General features: G+C 36.4%; 1 protein-coding gene across 1 annotated transcript in view; it reads right to left on the bottom strand.

The window, feature by feature from the left end:
• ANKIB1 (ankyrin repeat and IBR domain containing 1) overlaps positions 1 to 24,162 on the bottom strand; it is a 90,826-nt gene that overhangs the window by 30,975 nt on the left and 35,689 nt on the right. Inside the window, exons 4-8 of the mRNA XM_068972708.1 lie at positions 22,836 to 22,953; positions 14,340 to 14,548; positions 13,124 to 13,212; positions 5,115 to 5,259; positions 2,825 to 2,991 (exon numbers count right to left, since the gene is read on the bottom strand). Of these exons, the coding sequence (XP_068828809.1) occupies positions 2,825 to 2,991; positions 5,115 to 5,259; positions 13,124 to 13,212; positions 14,340 to 14,548; positions 22,836 to 22,953 (728 nt within the window). The remainder of the gene's footprint in view (positions 1 to 2,824; positions 2,992 to 5,114; positions 5,260 to 13,123; positions 13,213 to 14,339; positions 14,549 to 22,835; positions 22,954 to 24,162) is intronic.

Raw genomic sequence — 24,162 nt, 5'->3', positions numbered from 1 at the left:
ATCATGTATGTGTATGCATATGTATGTTTTACAATCTAATCTATCTTGGTAGGTTTCTCTGTTAGTTTCCATATTTTCAGTTAATCCAAACTTGCTACCTATAGTATACAAAGAGAGGTGGGGAAGAATAAAAGAACATAAAAACTAATCCTGAGTAAAAAACTAATAAAAACTAGACCACAGAAACCAAAGTTTATCGTCTTATCTTCTAAATATTTTACTAATTTGTGTTTTCTATTTTCTAAACATTTTACTAAAGTATGGTTTCCATTTTTGTAGGCTCTTCAAAAACCCTCTTAATCAGTTTTTTCTAAACCAGGGAAGCTTACACGAACCAGAGAGCTCAGAAAATGACTTTCCAAAGGATAGTACATAATTAGTAACATTCTAGGTGGAGTGCTTGAAGGTACTAGAACTTAAGTTTCTCAAGAAACTAACTTCAAATAAATTCTTTTATTTCCTTATTTTAAATACTCTTACTTTAAATAAAGTAGACTCATACTCATCCAAGGATAATTTATCTATAATTACGTTTATGTATATTCATTAACTCACTTCCCATTTCTGTTGCTGGATCCTTATCTCTTCTGCTGGGGTAATGAGGTGGAATTAAGGGTCAACCATTGAATAATAAAACATATAAAATGAAAAATCTGTTGCTGCTGTTCAGTCGCTAAGTAGTATCCGACTCTTTTGTGACCCCATGGACTGGAGCCTAACAGGCTCCTCTGTTCATGGGATTTCCCAGGCAAGAATACTGGGGAGGGTTGCCATTTCCTCCTCCAGGGGATCTCCCCAACCCAGGGATCAAAATCACATCTCCTGCATTGGCAGGCAGGTTCTTTACCACTGAGTCACTTCAGTTTAGTTCAGTCGCTCAGTTGTGTCTGACTCTTTGTGACCCCATGGACTGCAGCACGCCACACCTCCGTCCATCACCAACTCCCGGAGTTTACTCAAACTCATGTCCATCAAGTCAGTGATGCCATCCAACCATCTCATCCTCTGTTGTCCCCTTCTCCTTCTGTCTTCAATCATTCCTAGCATCAGGGTCTTTTCAAATGAGTCAGTTCTTCACATCAGGTGGCCAAATATTGGAGTTTCAGCTTCAGCATCAGTCCTTCTAATGAATATTCAGGACTGATTTCCTTTAGGATGGACTGGTTGGATCTCCTTGCAGTCCAAGGGACTCTCAAGAGTCTTCTCCAACACCACAGTTCCAAACAATCAATTCTTCGGTGCTCAGCTTTCTTTATAGTCCAACTCTCACATCCATACGTGACTACTGGAAAAACCATAGCCTTAACTAGATGGACTTTTTCTGGCAAAGTAATGTCTTGCTTTTTAATAAGCTGTGCCACTAGGGAAGCCCAAAAGTAAAAATTAGGCATGTTTTTTTAAAATGTTGTGAAAAACTACCACATGTGGATACAGGTATATGGATATACTCTAAATATTTATTCAGTATTTTGTTGCTATTTTACTTGTTGAATCTGATTTAGTTATGAAAGTAGTAAACACTGCTTTTATTTATTAATCACTATATTCAAGCAGTTAGCACAGAAGCCTAGCAAACTTTTTCTGTAAAGGATCAGATAGTAAATATTTTGAGTTTTGCAGGCCACATGGTCTCTGCTGTAGCTACTCGATACTGTCACAGTCTGAAAACAGCCACAGATGATAGGTAAACAAACTGACATGAGCAGGTATGGCTGTGTTCTAACAAAACTTTATTTTAAAAAATTGGTGCAGACACTACATTGTTGACACCTGACCTAGAATTCACTGCTATATATAGGTTGGCAGTTCAAATAGTAGTTTTAGCTAATGATAATGATGATGAGTGTAAGAAATAGATCTTTCATGGTAGGGATATTTCCATAACTATGCCTTTTTACCATCTAGCAGTGCTACAATCTGACTCTGGATTCTGATAGGTATATTAAATAAAGATCAGTGTTTTATATTCACTTCAAATATATCCTTGCATATGTAATAAATCTGGAAATGAGTAAAAAGCATTACAAATACTATTTCTTCCTCTGATCACTGAACAAAAACAGAAGTTATTATAATTGAAACTACTCTGAATAAAGTATAATGCTGATGTTAGACAAACACACAGTCAAGTGACTACACATACTGACTACACACCCATTACTGACTCATCATCTGTTCATACTTACTAAGTACTTATCGGGCACTAGGAATTACATAACACACAAGACACATCAAGTGGCTTCTAACTGGGACTGTGCAACAGAATCACATAAGACTTCTTTCTCCAAAATCCACTAAATCAGAATTTCACTTGTTGGGGTCTAGAATGAAAATATGGAAAAGCTGTCTTATATTAAACTCTGGGCATCCCTGGTTAAGTATCACTGCTAGACACTTCTACTTTAAGAAAAGATATCAAACTCTAAATATTTTCCTATCTAAGGTCAATAATTTGGTATTAAAGTTCAAGTTCATGGGTTCTAGCATCAAACAGAGACGGGGTCTAATCTCATTTCTGCCAGTTCCTAGCTATATAACCCAGGGCAACCACTCTGTGTCTAAATTTCCTTATCTGTAAAATGAGTATAATAACAGCATTCCATTCACAGCACTGTTGGGAGAATTCAATATTTGAAAATTTTGACAAGGTAGTTGGCACACATCAAGCACACCGTAAATGTAAACTATCACTACTGTATACATTTTTTAATGAATAATAATGGTATCAAAAATACTACAACTTAAAGGCACGATTCAGAGTACAAAGTCTCTTTAAAAACTGTCAGCAAGGTGACTAGGCTATTCCAACTTGTCCTGTACTGACCAGCAGAAGAGGTGTCCTTTTCCACAGTCCACAGCAGGAGCTCTGAGCAAGGGGAAGCTGAGTGTGTCAGACCCAGAGGTGTCTGATCCTTGCTTTGTCAGTCTGACTGCTCTTTCACAGCCTGGAGTAGGACACCATTTAATGGCAGGATTATTTTCAACAAAGGCCTGTTTAAACAGCAATAACAAAACATAAAAAAATATGTTAACTCTCAATTCTAATAGAGTGTATCCTATGTCAATTTACTTCAGAATGAATGAAATGAAACAGAATGAAATGAAAAAACAAAGAGTAGTCAGTTTCAAGAAATACTTAAAACAGTACTGGAATGTATTAAATAAGAAGGAAAAAATGTGGCAATTACCTTAGTAATAATTTTTAAAATTTATGTATTCTTTAATCTAAGAACCAAGTAGATTGATGACAGTATAAAAATGCAACTGTTCATACAGAATATGTGTAATTTAAAAATGCTTTCTCACAATATGCCACTTTTCTGATGGAAAATAATTATAATAAATAGAATCTTGTTTGATGATTAGCTGTATTAGAATAATAAATTTCTACATGGTACTTTAATAATACATAAAAATCAACATTACAAACACAGAGTTATCCTATGCTCCAGTAATTCCACTTCTGCAATATATACCCCAAATAATTAAAAGCAGGGACTGGAATAGATATTTGTACACCCATATGCATAGGAGCATTACTGCTGCTGCTGCTGCTAAGTCACTTCAGTCGTGTCCAACTCTGTGCGACCCCACAGACGGCAGCCCACCAGGCTCCCACATTCCTGGGATTTTGGAGTGGGTTGCCATTTCCTTCTCCAATGCATGAAAGTGAAAAGTGAAAGTGAAGTCGCTCAGTCGTGTCTGACTCTTAGCGATGGCATGGACTGCAGCCTACCAGGCTCCTCCATCCATAGGATTTTCCAGGCAAGAGTACTGCAGTGGGGTGCCATTGCCTTCTCCAAGGAGCATTACTAACATTAATCAAAAGCCACAAACAACTCAAATGTCCATGGATGAAAGTGTGGATAAACAAAATGTGCTACATACATTATTGGAATATTATTCAATCTTAAAAAGAAATTCTGATACATGCTACAAGGTGAATGAACCTTGAAGACATTAAGCTATGTGTAATAACCCAGGCACATAAGGATAAATACTGATTCCACTTACATGAAATAATATAACATTATATGGATATAATATGGTTTACAAGGACAAACACTGTATGATTCTACTTATATGATTCCACCAGGCTTCCCTGGGTCAGGAAGATCCTCTGGAGCAGGAAATGGCAACCCACTCCAGTATGCTTGCCTGAGAAATCCCATGGACAGAGGAGCCTGGCAGGCTCCGGTCCATGGGGTTGCAAGAGTCAGACATGACTTGGTGACTAAACCACCACTGCCACCACTTATATAAATTGCCTAGAAACACATTGAGACAGAAAGTAGAACAGTGCTTACTGGTGGCTATGGGAAGGGGAAATGGGGCATCTGTGTTCACGGAAACAGAGTTTCAGTTTGGGATGATGAAAAAAATTCTAACCATGAAGGGTAATGATGGTTGCACAATAATGTAAAAGTACTTCATAACAACAAATTGGTCACTTAAATCTGTTTAAACCGGTAAAGTTTATGTGTATTTTATCACAATAATGAAAAATGTAAAGAAAAACCAATATTATGATACTTTCTATGTTAAAGAAACAGCAGGACTTCTTTTTTAAAAATATATTAAGGTTCAGACTATAAAAAAATCTGAACATGTCTATTAAATCCCACAAAAAAGATTTGCACATAGTAATGAATAACTCCTGAGTGAAAATAAAGAAGATAAGGGAAAAAGATGAAATAAACATTATAATTTATTATATGAAATGATTACTTGAAATATAAAAAAATCCATAAATTTTCAGGTTGATAATCTTTATTTCTAAATATACTGAGGAGTAAAAATACGTCATTTAGAAAATTTTAAATAGCTACTATTTAATAAGAATTTTTTTTGACCAATTAGTTACAAAAGTTCAACACGCAAATCAACAAATAGTAGTTTTATTTTCTGGTAAACTACTATTGCCACTTTTCATTTTTACTTCTATCATGATTATAAAACAATACTTTAGCTTAAAACTTTAATTTACGCCAACTGACAGACAAAAGCCAGAGTTCATTACTTTGCTTTCAAAAACAGAACAAAAAATTAAAATTGTTAATATAGGTTTAATAAAATTTAAATTGTAGAGATTACACAGACAATTGGCAACATACCTTAATATCAAACTGTAGGTATCGTTTGTCCATCTCCTTAGAAACTACACTTTCTATTATATCCACAGGCACAAGTTGGAAGCAATCATATGCAGGGCAGAAGATGTTGTGAGCTTCACCTTCTTGAATTTTCAGATTCAAAAACCTAATAAAATTGTCAATTGATAGAAAAAAAGCAAGGATACAATTTATTTGCACATTCTAAGAATTTTTCCAGATGCTGAATTTTCTGTTAAGAGTATAATTAAAACATACCAATAAACAAAGTGTGCAATATCAACTATAATACATTAACTCAAATAATTCACAAACACTGAGCATTTATTATCTGCCCCGCCATTCACTATATGACTATTTATTTATACGCATCTATGTTTTATACATTTTTTACATTTGTTTGCTTTGTCCTCTTTAAAAACTTGAAACACTATATTTAAGAGTAAAAATTTAGAAATAAGTGATTTAGAAAGGTCATATTCGATTCTCAATATTCTACGCCTTTAAAAAAAGACAGCAATGGTACAGAATTAAACCATACAAAATTCAAGAGATTTTTGAGATGGCACTGTAATATAGTGCAACTTTTAGAAGAAAAGGTTTCCTCTTATATTTTATTTAGATAAACATTAAAATGTGTTTCATGTCCTACTCTAGGCACACTGGTTGAGGTAGTAGGGAAAAGACATCCTAGAAAGTGACAGGAATCTAACCCAAGGTCAATTAAGTGGTCAAGAGCAAGATTTGGAATTAGAGAATTCCAGGTCTGTTGCTAACAAGTTGTATGATCTTAAGTAATTATCATGTAACTGTATGATCTTAAGTAATTATCATGTAACACATGTAATGTGTTCTATCTATAAAACAGAGATAACAATATGTACTTCCCAGAGTTGTTTTCAGATTATATGATATAATGTATGTGAAATATCTCCATGGTGCTGGGCACAGAATAAAGAATTACAAAATTTTACTGAGGGTTTGATTATTAATAATATTTCCCATGGAAAAAGAAGAAAGAAACTTTTGAAGTGTGAATTCCCCTTGCCTGAGGAGATATATATTAAAAAAAAAAAAAATCACTAAGACTGATGTCAAAGACTTTACAGCCTACGTTTTGTTCTAGAAGTCTGTGGTTTCAGGTCTTACATTACAGTCCTTTAATACACTCTGAATATACCTTTATGCATGGTATATGAAAGCAGTCCAGTTTGATTTTTTTATATGTGACTGTCTAGCCTGCCCAGCACCATTTACTGAAAATGCTGTCTCTTCTCCATCGCATATTCTGTCCTCATTGGTCGCAGATAATTGCCCATGTAAGTGTGAGCTCACTTCAGGGCTCTTTTATTCTGTTCCACAGAGCTATGTGTTTTTGGGTCAGGACCATACTGTTTTGATAACTGCAGCTCTGTTGTTCTTCAGTTGCTCAGACATGCCTGGCTCTTTGCAGCCCCATGGACTGCTGCATGCTAGGTTTCCCTGTCCTTCCCCATCTCCTAGAGCTTGCTCAAATGCATGTCCATCGAGTCGATGATGCCATCCAACCATCTCATCCTCGGTCACCCCCTCTCATCCTGCAAACTATTATTTCCCAGTATCAGGGTCTTTTCCAATGAGTCAGCTCTTTGCATCAGGTGGCCAAAGTACTGGAGCTTCACCATCAGCATCAGTCTTTTCAATGAATATTCAGGGTTCATTTTCTTTAGGATTGATTGGTTTGATCTTACAGTCCAAGGGACTCTCAAGAGTCTTCTCCAACACCACAGTTTAAAAGCATCAATTCTTCGGTGCTCAGCTTTCTTTATGGTCCAACTCTCACATCCATACATGACTGCTGGAAAAACCATAGCTTTGACTATATGGATCTTTGTAGTAATGTTTAAAATCAGAGAGTGTGACAAATTTAACTTCATTCTTCTTTCTCAAGATTGCTTTGGCTATTAAGGGTCTTTTGCATTTCTATACAATTTTTAGAATTATTTGTTCTAGTTATGTGAAAAATGTCCTCAAGAATTTTTAATAGTGTAAAGGGATGCTGAGACTAAAAATTTGAGAACTTCTAACTACAAAGTTGCTTTTTCAACAAAGCAGGAATCGCTTCCTTTTAGCTCTGAACAGGTTCCCTGTAATGTCAGATATAATTTATCTTAATAGTCCCCTGTCACAGTGCACAATGCACACAGATATAGTTAATATATGATGATGTTTTAAAATTTTATGTATTCTAAATACATCAGCGCGGCGCTGCAGTGCCGAGCGGCTGCTAGGAGGAGCTACCCCACAGCCAAGGTCAGTAGCGGTGGCTGTGATGAGATACCCCACATCCAAGGTAAGAGAAACCCAAGTAAGACGGTAGGTGCTGAAAGAGGGCATCAGAGGGCAGACAGATTGAAACCACAATTATAGAAAACTAACCAATCTAATCAAATGGACCATGGCTTTGTCTAACTAAACCATGTGTGTGGGGCCACCAAAGATGGGCGGGTCATGGTTGAGAGTTTTGACAAAATGTGGTCCACTGGAGAAGGGAATGGCAAACCACTGCAGTATTCTTGCCTTGAGAACCCCATGAACAGTATGAAAAGGCAAAAAGATAGGACACTGAAACATGAACTCCCAAGGTCGGTAGGTGCCTAATATGCTACTGGAGATCAGTGGAGAAAAGCTCCAGAAAGAATGAAGGGATGGAACCAAAGCAAAAACAACACCCAGATGTGGATGTGACTGGTGATAGAAGCAAGGTCCGATGCTGTAAAGAGCAATATTGCATAGGAATGTTAGGTCCATGAATCAAGGCAAATTGGAAGTGGTCAAACAGGAGATGGCAAGAGTGAACGTCGACATTCTAGGAATCACCGAACTCAGATGGACTGGAATGGGTGAATTTACCTCGATGACCATTCTATCTACTACTGTGGGCAGGAATCCCTTAGAAGAAATGGAGTAGCCATCATAGTCAACAAAAGAATCCGAAAGGCAGTACTTGGATGCAATCCCCAAAACAACAGAATGATCTCTGTTCATTTCCAAGGCAAACCATTCAATATCACAGTAATCCAAGTCTATGCCCCAACCAGTAACACTGAAGAAGCTGAAGTTGAATGGTTCTGTGAAGACCTATAAGACCTTCTAGAACTAACACCCAAAAAAGAAGTCATTTTCATTAGCAGGGACTGGAATGCAAAAGTAAGAAGTCAAGAAACACCTGGAGTAACAGGCAAATTTGGCCTGGAGTACAGAATGAAGCAGGGCAAAGGCTAATACAGTTCTGCCAAGAGAACTGCCAAGAGGGTGTCTTAGCAAACACCCTCTTCCAACAACAAAAGGGAAGACTTTACACATGGACATCACCAGATGGTCAACACCAAAATCAGATTGATTATATTCTTTACAGCCAAAGACGGAGAAGCTCTATACAGTCAGCAAAAACAAGATCGGGAGCTGACTGTGGCTCAGATCATGAACTCCTTATTGCCAAATTCAGACTTCAATTGAAGAAAGTAGGGAAAACCACTAGACCATTCAGGTATGAACTAAATCAAATCCCTTACGATTATACAGTGGAAGTGAGAAATAGATTTAAGGGACTAGATCTGATAGACACAGGGCCTGACGAACTATGGACAGAGGTTCATGCAGTTGTACAGGAGACAGGGATCAAGACCATCCCCATGGAAAAGAAATGCAAAAAAAGCAAAATGGCTGTCTGAGGAGGCCTTACAAATAGCTGTGAAAAGAAGAGAAGCGAAAGGCAAAGGAAAAAGGAAAGATATACTCAGTTGAATGCAGAGTTCCAAAGAATAGCAAGAAGAGATAAGAAAGCCTTCCTCAGTGATCAGTGTAAAGAAATAGAGGAAAACAGTAGAATGGGGAAGACTAGAGATCTTTTCAAGAAAATTAGAGATACCAAGGGAACATTTCATGCAAAGATGGGCTCGACAAAGGACAGAAATGGTATGGACCTAACAGAAGCAGAAGATATTAAGAAGAGGTGGCAAGAATACACAGAAGAACTGTACATAAAAGATCTTCACGACCCAGATAATCACGATGGTGTGATCACTCACCTAGAGCCAGACATCCTGGAATGTGAAGTCAAGTGGGCCTTAGAAAGCATCACTACAAACAAAGCTAGTGGTGGTGATGGAATTCCAGTTGAGCTATTTCAAATCCTGAAAGATGATGCTGTGAAAGTGCTGCACTCAATACGCCAGCAAATTTGGAACAGTGAGCAGTGGCCACAGGACTGGAAAAGGTCAACTTTCATTCCAATCCCAAAGAAAGGCAATGCCAAAAAATGCTCAAACTACCACACAACTGCACTCACGTCACATGCTAGTAAAGCAATGCTCAATTCTCCAAGCCAGGCTTTAGCAATATGTGAACTGTGAAATTCCAGATGTTCAAGCTGGTTTTAGAAAAGGCAGAGGAACCAGAGATCAAATTGCCACATTTGCTGGATCATCGAAAAAGCAAGAGCGTTCCAGAAAAATATCTATTTCTGCTTTATTGACTATGCCAAAGCCTTTGACTCTGTGGATCACAATAAACTGTGGAAAATTCTTCAAGAGTTGGGAATACCAGACCACCTGACCTGCATCTTGAGAAATCTGTATGCAGGTCAAGAAGCAAGTTAGAACTGGACATGGAACAACAGACTGCCTCCAAATTGGGAAAGGAGTATGTCAAGACTGTATATTGTCACCCATTTTTTTATGATGCCACCCATCATGAGAAATGCTGGGCTGGATGAAGCACAAGCTGGAATTAAGACTGCTTGGAGAAATCAGTAACCTCAGGTATTCAGATGACACCACCCTTATGGCAGAAGGTGAAGAAGAACTAAAGAGCCTCTTGATGAAAGAGGAGAGTGAAAAAGTTGGCTGAAAGCTCAACATTCATAAAACTAAGACCATGGCATCTGGTCCTATCACTTCATGGCAAATAGATGGGGAAATAGTGGAAACAGTGGCTGACTTTATTTTTTGGGGCTCCAAAATCACTGCAGATGGTGACTGCAGCCATGAAATTAAAAGACACTTACTCTTTAGAAGGAGAGTTATGACCAACCTAGACAGCATATTAAAAAGCAGAGATACTACTTTGCCATCAAAGGTCCATCTAGTCAAGTCTATGGTTTTTCCAGCAGTCATGTATGGATGTGAGAGTTGGACTATAAAGAAAGCTGAGTGCAAAACAATGATGCTTTTGAACTGTGGGTTCAAGAAGAGTCTTAAGAGTCCCTTGGACTGCAAGGAGATCCAACCAGTCCATCCTAAAGGAGATCAGTCCTGGGTGTTCACTGGAAGGACTGATGCTGAAGCTGAAACTAGAATACTTTGGCCACCTGATGCGAAGACGTGACTCATTTGAAAAGACCCTGATGCTGGGAAAGATTGGAGGCAGGAGGAGAAGGGGATGACAGAGGATAAGATGGTTGGATGGCATCACCGACTCAATGAACATGAGTTTGAGTAAACTCTGGGAGTTGGTGATGGACAGGGAGGCCTGGCGTGCCTCAGTCCATGGGGTCACAAAGAGTTGGACACAACTGAGCAACTGAACTGAACTGAACTGCAATACATCAGAGCAGGTTTAACTATTTCTGGAGAATTAAATGACAGAACCCAGAAGAACTTCCTGAAGAAAAGATAATTTCTCTGTGAGCCAGGCTATCAATTTTCAGCAACATACAATTTCTCCCTAAATTTAGAAGTATAACATAGTGTTGATAAATGTTAGTAAAAGAGGGAAATCTAGATCAGACTTGACTTATATTTTTATCTTTAGATCAGCTTCACAGATTATATCCTCAGCTCCCACTCCACTGTTCATTACTGAGCTTAGTAAGAATCTAGTAACTAACATTTACTGAGTGGTTACTATGTGCCAGGCACTGTTCTAAGCATTTTACATGTACTTAGCCGTTTAACAATTAACTGGGAAGCGTCCTATAAAGTAACACCACAGTTACCATTTTATAGATTAGGAAATTGAGGCACAGGGAGGTTACTGATTACTTAAATCAACAACTAATAAGTAGCAGGAAGGATATTCTAGGTTGCACAGAAAAATACTAATTTTTCTTTCATTTAAGCCCTTGGCATAGATGCTTCAAAGCATATGTATGGACTAATCAGATAAGGGGGTAGAGAAGAGGTTTTCAAACTATCTAAGGGCCTTTAAAAATTCTTCCTTGCTTCTTAGACTGGGGAGTTTCTTTTCTATGTGCCAATGAAAGGACTGCAATTAATTTTAAAATTGTTTCATTCACAGAAGAATCACTCAGTCTGGAACGTGTTTTACTGATACTGCAGATACTTGACTGGACAAGAACGATATGGTAGGAGTGAGGAGGGCACTAGGTGGGCTGATAACGGACCATGGAAAACAACAATCAGTCTTTCAAATGTAAGTCTTATCACTAATTTCTCACAGCTAGTCTGTCATGAGTATGCGAGATGGTTCCTGTGATAGGAGTTTGGCGAGGAAGGTCAAAAAATTTCAAAAAAACTCAAGTAAATCTCTTAGGGGGACTCAATTTTATAGAGAAATGAAGGTCAACAATATCAAACTTGGTAGAACCCAAAGAATACTTCTTAATGCAATTCAGCTGACAATTTTAAGCTAACCAAAGTACTAAACCTATGGAGGATTTTCTGTGCTCAGAACTAGGTCAAAGTTTGTTTTGTGTTATGAGCTCCAACCCTTGCCAATTAATTTATGTGTATCAACTGCATCGATTTGATCCTATCTAATTAGACTCAAGAGTAGAATCTAATCTATGTTTTAAAAAGAAAAACCAGATAATTTTATTTATTCTGATTTTCTAAAATCCTTTTTAAAAGGTTCTTTTATTTCCCCCTCCAAATAAAATCTTGCCTTATATCCCAATTTGGAAAACAGATAAAAGGTGCTGAGCTGTGTGCTCCGTCGTGTCCGACTTCTGCGATCCCATGGACCACAGACCAGCTGGCTCCCCTGTCCATGAGGTTCTCCAAGCAAGAATGCTGGAGTGGGCTGCCGTTTCCTTCTCCCAGAAAGACAGAAAGAAGATCAGTGTTTGCCCACAGACGGGAAGCGGAGGGGGGTGGTGGAGGTGGTGATGCAAGTGTAAGACGGAGGTAGGAAGAGACGGGTAGGATGGATTTCAGGGAGAAATGAGGAAACCCTGGGGGGTAATGAGTACAGTCATTAACTTGATTGTTTCATGACACTGTATGGTATATGGAGTCAGAGCTTTTTGAATTATTTAATTTGAGTATGTGGCTTACTGTATGTTAACTATACTACGACACAGTAACTAATAAAAGAAAACCAGGAAATGTCTTCAGGTCCTTGTCTCACCCCACATGGTGCTCCCCAATTCCCTACACTTGGTGTCCAGTTTTAAAAACTTTTATATAGTTTGAAAGAATAGTTTTAAAACTTTTGTCTTAAATACTAATGACATGTCTTGCTTAGGTCATCAATCAATAGATTTATGTGTCTCCAGGGATAACCTGATATCATATTGCTCATCACACTGATCATCTCCATTCTGTTTATAAACCTCTCTTGAAAAGTACATTAGAGTAAAATTAGTGGATGGTGAGAAAACATAAATTGGCAAGATAATGGAAAGGAGAACAGAGATAAACATGAGAAGGAAAATAAAATTTCAATTTGTAATATAGACCAATCATATCTAGAAGAGACATATAACTTTGAATTGATTAGAAAAGAATTTTAAATATCTGTATTCTTATATCTGCTTTCTTCCCCACAGTACCTCACATTAAGCTAAATAACCTTAATTACTAAATTAAACAATTTTATAAAATTAATAGATGGGAAGACAGCGAAATAAAAACAAAACTCTTATTTAGTAGCAAAATAAAATACATTTCAGTGTAACTCTAAAACCAATATAAATAATCCCTATCATTAAATATTGAAAGCAAGCGGTTTTACTGCGAAATCCGAGTGCTATCCTGTAGTAAGAAATACGAAGTTGCACATATACTCACGACTCCCAGCATCCTCTACAGAAGTCATGTCCACAGGGCATGTCCACTGGGTCTTCAAACACTGAAATACTGCACATACAAATATCACACTGAAAATGAAGAAGAAAAATGATTTCAACAAAGTCATACTCTTGATGGAGAACATTCCTTTGTTCATTAATTCATGGCAAAAAATACCAGTAATTATATAAAGTGTTTCAAAATTATAAGGGAAGTTAAAATTACTGTGCCTGTCTTTGACTAAATAACAAATATCAGCCTTAACTCATTATAAACTACTGTGGGATTGAAATGTTTTAATGCAAAAGTTAAATTCTTAAATTCTAAACTTATGTGCAACTATTTGTTTTGAAAGGAAACATAAGAAACAAATCATTACAATCTATTCAGGTCAAGATCAAATTGCTCCTTGTGAGATAACCACTTCAATATGGTGTCCTTCACCCTATACTCAACCCAGAGAAATCTACAAAAATAAAAAGTAACTCAGCATATTCAGAGTAGCAATTTAAGTGTTTCTACCCAGCAAATCATGCTACAAAGCTTTGCATCTTCTACACATAACTAGGAGAATCAAACTTTAAAATGTTACAGATGTGAATTACAGAAGTAGGATGCTGTTTTTGAAGAAGGTCCAGATAAAATCTGGAGTATATTCATATTTATCATGTATTTTGATCAGCTGAATTATTCAAGAAACATAAAAATTGCCTATATCAGTGCATCAATGGTTTGACAATTAAAAATGGACACAACAGCAGTACTGTGTCTCAATAAAAAGCAAATATTTATTATGGAGATGTATCTGGATGAATAACTCCAGAAGCTTCATTGAAACACAGTTATCAACATATTATAAATGTATTCTGAAAAATATAAAAATATTTTCATATTTTTGGTTTTAGGTGCCTAACACTCAACTTTTAATATTTCAATATGGCTTATTCAAAACTGTAAGTAACTGGAGCTTTTCAGTGAAAACATCATAAACAGTTTTGCCAAAACCTTTAAAAGAGAAAAGAAAGCCCACTTGTTTTTCAATCTATAACTCAGAGATCACAAAAATAGTCTCTGATAATAAATATTTAACCAAAGCATGAAATAATTAAGCCCTTTAAGCAGGGTACAGAATTCAATTATAAGACTACAACTAGAGGCTCCATGAAACAACGTTAAAATTAAAACTATGAGAAGTACACCGAGTACAAAACCGTACCAAACTGGTATCCAAATCGCCAGGCGATAAACTTAATTCATCTGGAGAGGTGACAGAAGAGCGGGTCGTCCTTGGCGTTCTCGGAGAAGGGAGTGTGTCCCAGGCGTTATACCCGCTTGGTGGTGGTGTTGGCATCTGAACACCTGATCGCTGGCAGCAGTTCTCTGGGTTGGACATCCAAGCTTCAAGTAATTTCTCCCTGTCCCAGTCTTTAAGACAAATGGAATGGATATCTCAAATAACAGAGAAACATGGTGCTGTTTTAAGAGATTCATAATAACAAAAGAGAGACTAAATCATACGGCTATGGGTCCTCTAGGAAGAAAAGTTATTTGTTAGCAAAGCTGTAATTACAAATGACATATTTAGGCATGTTATATCCATTCATATTTTTAAACAGAACTGAAACTTTTATAATTTACCATGGCTTACCACCATGTCAATATTTAACAAGATGGCCAAAAATTTCAGGCATTTCTACTCTTAATCAAAAGTGGTGGCTCACACATCACTGGAATTTACTAAATTTTTATTGGTAAAAGTTTGATTAAGCCATTTTATTCTTTCAAGAATAACATATAACTTCACAATTGGCCTCACTGCTATCAAGTTGTAAAATTTTACATAGTTCATAATAAACATGTCAAAATGCCAACAACTTCTAAAAATCCATTTGATAAACATCTTGAAAGCAGAAAGAACTTCTTAAGGGATTATGATTATAAAGTTTTAGGGAATTTGATGTAAATTATATATTACATGAGCCTGAATCTGGCTTAACTAAAAAAGGTTATCTTTCTACTATGAATACTTTAAAAACAGCCAAGTGATCTATGTTATACAGAGTCACACCTTTAAAAACAATAAACTGATATATCCAATGATTTTGCCAGGTGTTTAACACATATTATTTCACTCATTCCTCCTAACAAACTTTCCAATCATTATTGAGGTGAAGAAACCAGGACTTGGGGAAATTATGTGACTTAGCCAGGCTCAAACAGATATAAGGTATATGAAACAAATTTCTGTGAATCCAAAGTCTGTGTTCTTTCCAGTGCAGCTCAATAAAGCACAGGTCAAAAGTAACACAGAGTCAGTTATTTACCAAAGGCCCATTCTATATCATTTTACAAACCAAATACAAATATCTGTGGAAACTCTATATGGAAGGCTTTTTTCAACCATATTAAGTCAATATATTTGGCGGTTTTACAGGATAATTAGGATTCAGGTATGCAATGAAGACAGAGTGTGTTTCCATAGGTAGAAAGTCACAGAAGTACAATGGAGAGATGTGAACAGCTCTGTAAAGTTCCAGGGTACTATACTTTGGTTTGGGGAGATGGAAGATAAGATTGGAAATAGGAGTCAGATTACAAAGAAGAAAAATCCAGCAAGTAAAAAGCTCTGCATAGCAGTGTATTCTGGGAAATGTTGCTAAATGGATCTGAGGTTTTTGATAGGTCACCACAGGCATACCTTGGACTTATTGCAAGTTTCGTTCCAGACCACTGAAATAAAACAAAACAGTGTAACAAAGCAAGTCACACAAATTTTTTTGTCTCCCAGTACATGTAATGATTATGTTTACACTACATTGGCTTTTTTTAAAACTATAATGGTATTGCACACTTAACAAGACTACAGTACCTTAATTAAAATACTTTATTGCTAAAAAACACTAACCATCATCTGACAAGGTAGGGTTGCCACAAATCTTCAAGTTGTAAAAAATGCAACATCTACGAAGCACAACAAAGTGAAGTGCAATAAAACAAGGTATACTTGTAATTAACAAGTTTAAACTTTCTTGGAACAGTATGATTATTTTTCAGGTCTCCATTAAAACATTTTTAAATAAAGGGAGAAAAGAACTGCTATAATTTATATACATATAAACAAATTAAATTCTAGCCTTGGATTCTGTCATATCGCTCATTTAGCAAACATTTATTGAGTGTCTTTTATGTGCCATACACTATGTCAAGCTGTAGGGATACAATGGGAGGGAAAAACAGGCACAATTCCTGCTTCCTTGGAATGTAAAGTCTAGCAAAGAGAAAGTCAATAAATAAAATCAACACATTAAAAAAAATCAGCACTGTCAGAAGCAGCATTAAGAAAAGGCAGACTTCCATTTAGGGAGGTCAGAGGAGGTGACTGGGGAAATGGCCTGGAGTGAACATCTGAGGTATTAGTGAGAGCTAACTAGGTAAAAGGTCTCCAGAGACCGGAAGACCGGAAGGAGACCAGGAGGACCCTTTGGGCAAGGCTGAAGAAACAGGCCGGGACTAGGCCATACAGGGGCTTCCCTGATGCTCAGTGGTAAAGAATCCGCCTGGAGTGCAGGAGCTGCAGGAGACACGGGTTCCATCCCTGGGTTGGGACGATCCCCTGGAGGGCATGGAAACCCGCTCCAATATTCTTGCCTAGAGAATCCCATGGACAGAGGAGCCTGGAGGGCTACAGTCCATAGGGTCACAAAGAGTTGGATATGACTGAAGCGACTTAGTATGCATGCAGTCCATAGAGAACTTCTAAATAACACTCCTATCATCAGTTTATGAGTGACAGGAAGCCAGTGAAAAAATTGCCATAGGAAGAAAAGGTTGTCACAGTTAGATTTGAACAGATCTTTCTGACTACAGTACGGAGAAAGAAATCGGATAGGACAAGAGTGGAGGGAAGGGCAGTCTAGCAAAGAGGGTACTGGGAAGTACAAGTAAGAGATTATGCAGCTACGGCCACGGCTGGCTGCAGTGGAGATGAAGAGAAAGGGAGAAGTTAAGATTTGGGAGGTCAGACTGAAAATTTGGTGACATTGGGATATAGTGCCTGAAGGAGAGGAAAGGTCAAAGTTTTCATCCCAGGTCTACCATGTTGGTTGGTTGGTGCCGCCTTCCATGTAAATAGGAAATACCAGACACTCAGGTACAGGTTTAACAGCGTGATTTTAATTTTAGACATGATGAGATATTCTAGAGGTAGAATAGGCAGTTAAATTCAAATTAAATTAAATTTCAAATAGGCAGTTAAATATCAGTGTATAGAGTTCAGAGAAGAAGTCTGGTCCAGAGGGAGAAATACCGACAGAAGCCTTTGGAGAAAATGTCATTTCCTAGGAAGAAAGTAGAGTGAGAGGAGATGTGGACTATTCAAGTTGAATTACCTTAGAAGTGATGAGTCTCCAAAGGAGCTTCAAAAAATACTTCAATATACATTTACTCTAAGGACAGTCAAACTAGACTTGGCCTCGTATTTTAAAAAACAGAAATGCCAAACAGCTCCAGTATGCTTGCCTGGAAAATTCCATGGACAGAGGAGCCCGGCAGGCTAGAGTCCACAGGGTCACAAAGAGTTGGATACGACTGAGTGACTGAGCAAACACACAAGTAAATTTTACTTATTTACTCATTAGATAGCTTTCAGCTATTAATACATGTTACTTTTATTACTGAGGAAATGCTCAGAAAATGACCTTTGTATTTTTAACAGAGTCATTCTTAAAATTCAATTACTTCTCAGCAAATATAGCCAAACATTTCTGTCTTCTGTCTTCAACCTCATTACTTTGCGACTAAATTTGACAGTACATAAAATCATGCTTAAATTTATTTTCTTGTAGAAAGCTGAATGAATGTTACCAAGGATACAATCTATAAATCCAAGGATACAATCTATAAATCTACCAAACAGTTCAGTTTAATAGCTCTGAAACAGAGCCCATCCGGGTTTTGACAGCAATTAGTGTAAACTGTAGTTCTACGTACTGTCTATTTTATTCACTAACATCATTTACCTCTGAAAATCGTATTTAATTATCAAATGTCACTGATATTACCTAGAAGAATGTAGAAATGTTCATCTGAAAGCCTGAATTAGCCTCTATTTTATGCTCTAACAGGGGAATGCAATAAATTAACAGAACTCTTAAGTAAGTTATCAAAAAAGTTATCACAGAATAGACAAAAGTCAACTAGTAAAATTCAGTTAGATATCACCTTATTAGAGTTGAGCCTATTATGTAAAAGAAGTAAGTTAAGGAAAGATCAGTGGAGTGAAAATGGAGTTTATCACTTAAAAATACTTGATGATATAATGTGTAAACACTAGAAAAGAATCTTTGTTTTAATTACCATATAGTTACTGGTTAAGTTAGCCTTAGATTTTTATTGGATACAATATTATAAGTTAGAATTATGATACATTATATAACTTAGCCAAATGCAGACACCTGTGGCAGAAATGGGTAGACTCAGAGTAGAATTGCTGCTTACAGTTAAGTGTGACTATATGACTGAAGGCTGGTCAGTGGAATAGGTGCAGGGGTGATTTATGTCACTTCTGGGACAGGCTCATCTTTATCTGCATGCTTCTTCCTTTCTGACTGGTTAGCTAGAATGGAGAGAATCCCCAGGGCAACCTCAGAAGCCACTGTTAGGATGGCCGAGTCTCAGTTGGTCGGGATAACTGTGTGGAGTGGAGCCACTGCCCCATTCCTAACCTAAATAAAACACCGTAGACTACCATTACAATCAAGACACATTTACTGTGGTTGACTCTGTACTTTCACTTCCGCAGTGGCCTACTCTAATATAACTGGCACAACACAGCCCCTCGCAGATGAGTGACTTCTACTTTTACGCCAGCTCTATATTATATGTAAATGCATTCTCTTTATCTGAAAGCTCAAGCAGAGGACAGGTTGCTGTGAACCTCATACAAAACAAACACAATTTAAGATATTTTGTATTTCTTTACAAGTTTCTATATTATGACTGTTAAGCATTATTACTGATTAAAAGGAAAATATTTTATCTTTAAATTCTAAGATTTTAAAAACTATTTTGAATTCCTCAATTTCATTTTTGAACCAGGTCTAGCTTTTTCTTCCCAAAGGATTACTTCAAAGTTTTAAAAGATGACAATGGAGAAATAGGGTTTTATAATAAAAAGATGGGTTTAAATTATTAAAATAACATTTCAAATATATTATCTATTCATTCTGTAACTATGTTCTCAAGGCTTCAGGGATGGTTATTGTGGAAACAAAAAAAAACCCACAATAAAAAGCTGCCCTCTAAGAGCTCCCAGGTTAATGTAGAGGAAAAGCAAATACAGAGATTACTGCAATAATATTGTATTCTAAGTGTATGACACATGTATGCACAGGATATAATGGGAAGAGACAGGAAGGCTCTCAAAGTAACCCTGGGAATACATGAGCTGGAAAGATTTCCTGGAAGCGGTGCTTAATGAAGACAAGCAGGAGTGGGTAAATACAAGTGGAGACTGATGGCCCGGGTGCACAGGCCTGAGTCATAAAGATGTACTAAAGAGATGGGATGCTCTAAGTCTGGGGAGAGCCAGTGAAGGGTTTTTCAGTAGGGGAGATAAATACCCAAAATTTTAAAATGCAATATGAAAAATGAATACGGGTGAAGAGGAATGCCAACACTGGACTACAATTTAGAGGAAAAATAATGACAAACTGAATTTAAGTCGGGGCAGTGAGAATGGAAAGAGCTAGGGAGACTGGGGAGAGGATGGGAGCTATTTAGGAAGAGAAATGATGAGGCTGTGTGCAAATGTAATAGAGAGGAAGAAGGAAAGTGTGACTTCTCAGTCTGGTCAGGGTGATTAAATGAATGTGGAGGCCATTTATCAAGATAGTGGGAGAAACGATGAGTTCATGTATGGACAGCCTTTGGTTGGGGAGAAAAGGTTAAAAAGGCATTTAGAAATAAAATCCTGAATACTTCATTAAGGTCAGGTTGTAGCTATGTTCTTTATTATCTAGGTGGTTTTTGAAACCCTTGGTTTCATTAGATAAATGTGCACAACAATGTTTCTTAGATAAGGGTCTATTTGGTAGGCTGTTTATAACCCATGTTTTTATGCCTATTCCCTCACCTAAAGAAAAGACTTAAGATTCTCTAGAAGTCATCCTAGGAATTTCTGGTTAGTTTCCTAGGCAATTCTTATTTACCCCAAAAGTTAGAGGCACTGGTATATAAAGTGGAAAAGAGTGTCAAGTACAGAACTCTGAGAAATAGCAATAATGAAGTTGGTGATTCTGGAGGGTTAGATACCAAATTATTCACAGAAATGATGAAAGGAAGATGAAATATGCAGTTTAAAATTTTCTTCTAATCAAAAGATCATATAAAAATTTTTGGAAGTAGACATTCTATTTTAATATAGATGATAATGATTTATAGTTAAAACAAAGAGGCATGTCTCAAAATTATTGGATGAGAAAGGGCATTCACCTTTCCCTTTTTAAAAGTAATTTCTAAATCAGACAAAAAACTCTGAATAAGCCAAAATGTCAAATATCAATTGTGCAATTGGAGGGTCCAACTCAACACGTGACAATTCCCAGAATGGTTGTCTTAAGGATCACAGAGGACTTATAATAAGCTGAGCACTTTTTCTAAGTAAAGTTGGTAATGTGCTCAAAAAAATTTAAAAAATGAACAAAAAACCTCCATTGTAAAAGGAACAGTATGTTCTTGCGTTGACTCTATAGATTTTGCTTTGTGTATTTCATGGTGAGAAACAGTTTTTACATAAAATAAATACAACTGACAAAAATAAATAATAATAACAAACTGTTAGTTAACTGACTTTATTTAATCGGCTTTAGTAAAAATTAATGTCAAAACCAGAACTAGGACTATGGACTCCAACTTTCAACCTTGCTCGAATCAGATACATTTCTAAAATTAGACAATCTATAAATTGGTCTACTTGCTCAATTTTCAAAAAGAGATTTCTTATTTCTCCTCTGATTCATAGCCAGTTTATATTTACTTCAAAACACAAGGATGTTGAGTACTGCAGTAATCACTGCACAAATAACAACTCAGGCTTGTTTAGCAAACTATTTTGTTTTATATTAAAACATAAAACAGCCATCTTTTTTTTTATATTGATTGATATTTATTTGAGGACATGCCATGTCAAAACAAAACAAGAGAGTCAACCCTTGCCTTTAACAATAATATTGTATTCTAAAAGCACTTTACAACTACATCCCATTTTTGAGTACCAGTTACTGGGGTATGTGGCCTGATGATAATCTGAAAGCATTTCTCTATTCAGATCCATAATCCAAGTGCTCTCTGAATATTATAAGGTGACAGTAAGTGGGAACTGGAGGAGGAGGAGGAAAGAGAGGGGAATAAGTTTCTCCCATTTAAGGGCTTGTTGCAGTGAGGGGATGAGGATGTATGAAGATACTTTTGCTGTCTTTTCACCCTTATACTGTGTTAAGTAATGCTTACCACATAAATTCAGCAGGCTTTTCCTGAGCTGTAACTCAGAAATTTACTTCCTGCAAGCAATGTATTTACAAATGTGTTTATTAACTCACACAGCAATCTCACAATAACTTTACTAGTTATTATGAGATTAAAACGGTGCATGCCTGTGGCTGCTGCTGCTGTTAAGTCGCTTCAGTCGTGTCTGACCCTGTGAGACCCAATAGATGGCAGCCCACCAGGCTCCCCCGTCCCTGGGATTCTCCAGGCAAGAACACTGGAGTGGGTTGCCATTTCCTTCTCCAATGCATCAAAGTGAAAAGTGAAAGTGAAGTCGCTCAGTTGTATCTGACTCTTAGAGACCCCATGGAGTGTAGCTTACGAGGCTCCTCCATCCATGGGATTTTCCAGGCAAGAGGACTGGAGTGGGGTGCTATTACCTTCTTTGTTTGCAGTGTTTTAAGGGAAATACACATTGCCATTGTGATGGAGCTCTAGATAGACTCAATAAAACATCTAAAAATTAAAAGTAGTTTAAAAAGACAAAGAAATAAGAACGAATCACTAATTAACCAAACTATACAGATCTAATAAAAAGTAAAACCAGGTTCAGAGAACCAACATTTAAAAAATGCTGAAAAATAAGGCATAAATCTGCATAATGTTAAGTTTTATTTTCATTCTCTCTTTTCCCTCTTCTATGTATGCTTGTTCAGATCTGCCTCTAAGGGTTTGTAAGACAACTTTCATGTTCAATTTGATCTCAAATGTCCTGGGCAAAGTATTTGTTATTCTGTTGAAGATTCTATAGTTGTAAGCTTTAGATATCATTGTTTCCATTTGTTACAGTAATTTTGATCAAGGTGCCAAATTTACATTCTTCTAAAAATTGAAAGTAGTTAAAAAAGGCAAAGAAATAAACATAACCAAAGAAAAAAGATTAATTGGTTCCTCTTAAAGGAATTTGATTTCTACAGTGCCTTGCCTGCATAGCATTTTTTAAAAAAGAAATAAAAGAAACTCAAGAGAAATCTATTGCTTAAAAAACTTTTCTTTTTCAAACAGAACTCTATTTTGACTATTTTAAAATCTTGGGAGAATTAGCTCTTAGAAGAATTAAATATTTTAAATGTTCTGAAAAAACAAGAGAAAAGTAAAAGTGCTTCAAAACAGCCATCTTTTCACTGTGAAAAGTTTCAAAAGGTACTCAGGACGTTTCTTTCATTACCATGAGCTCGAAGTAAAGCTTCAGCAGTAAATAGTGGAGCCTGAAGCATGTCTGCCGTTTCCACAATAAGCATATCTTTCAATCTACGAAGATCCTGAGGTCTTAATCCTTCATATGGCTTTAAAAAGAAGAAAAACAAAATTAAATTGGCTACTATACCTTTAGGAAGTTCTGCAAATCTATAATATATATGGTTATCATTTATTTAATCTTTCAGTTCTGGGTTGGCAATGAAGCTAAAAAGGCATTGTATCTTCCACTATCACGAACTTCGAACTACTTTCTCACAAGTCTTTTTTTAAGTTGGAAAGTAGATGCCTGGTCTCATGAACCTCATCACTCTAAAACAAAGAATTATACTATAATGACAAGATCATCTTATAGTTTCAAAAATCTAAATAATACTAAAAAAAAAGCATTAGAAATAAAAACTTACGATTTCACCACTGACCAACTGGGTCATGATAAACGTTCTCAAGTATTTTTATCCAGTCTTTTCTTTCTGCAAATCAACTGGTTGTGAATATGTACATATTCACTTAGATACAGTTTTAATCACTGAACCACCAACATCTACACTTATTAAGACTGAATTTGGAGAAAAGTGATTATGACATACTATTCAACTTACTCATAAATGTATTATCTCTGTTTATTCAAGTGTTTGTTAACACTCCATAAAGGTACTTTATCATTTCAGGTGTTTTTTTATTATTATCCTTTATCTTTTCCCCCCTTCGCTTTTAACAAAAAATATATAAAGAATAAAATCACAAATGTCTCACTATTCATAAGTTTATAAAGGCCAAAATAACCTGTGACATGTTTTCCTCATTTCATTTCCCTAATTTCCCTATCCTGCTTATGGCAATCACCACCATGAGCTTGATTTGTAGCTATTCTAATAATAAGGCATAACTTTATAAATATCACTACGCAATTTGCCTTTATTTTTATTAAATATTGCATTTTTATTACTAATATTGATATACATATCTACTTCAGTCCTTTAAACAGATGTAACCAGCTTACTGCAGTAAGCAAAGAACTAAAGATAACAAGTTAAAAAGCAGTAGAAATTCTGAACTACTCATCAGAATTACAACCACTGAGGATGTCCTTTGGTGACATTTATCAAATATTCCAGAGAGTTCTGGAAACCACAGAACAGATGCAGTTAGTAAACCTCATCTTTTACAGTTGATTTACAGATATTTTAAAACTAGATATTAACTTTATTTCTTGTTTTGCTTTTTTAAAATTATCATGGAAACCATTTTATCACTTCTTACTCAACCCAAGATGACAGGAACTCTATTCATCAAGG

The sequence above is a fragment of the Capricornis sumatraensis genome, chromosome 5 (assembly GCF_032405125.1).
Source record: "Capricornis sumatraensis isolate serow.1 chromosome 5, serow.2, whole genome shotgun sequence".
Lineage (NCBI taxonomy): Eukaryota > Metazoa > Chordata > Mammalia > Artiodactyla > Bovidae > Capricornis > Capricornis sumatraensis.
The sequence above is the reverse complement of the archived record's forward strand: the minus strand, read 5'-3'. Positions and strand labels throughout refer to the sequence as shown.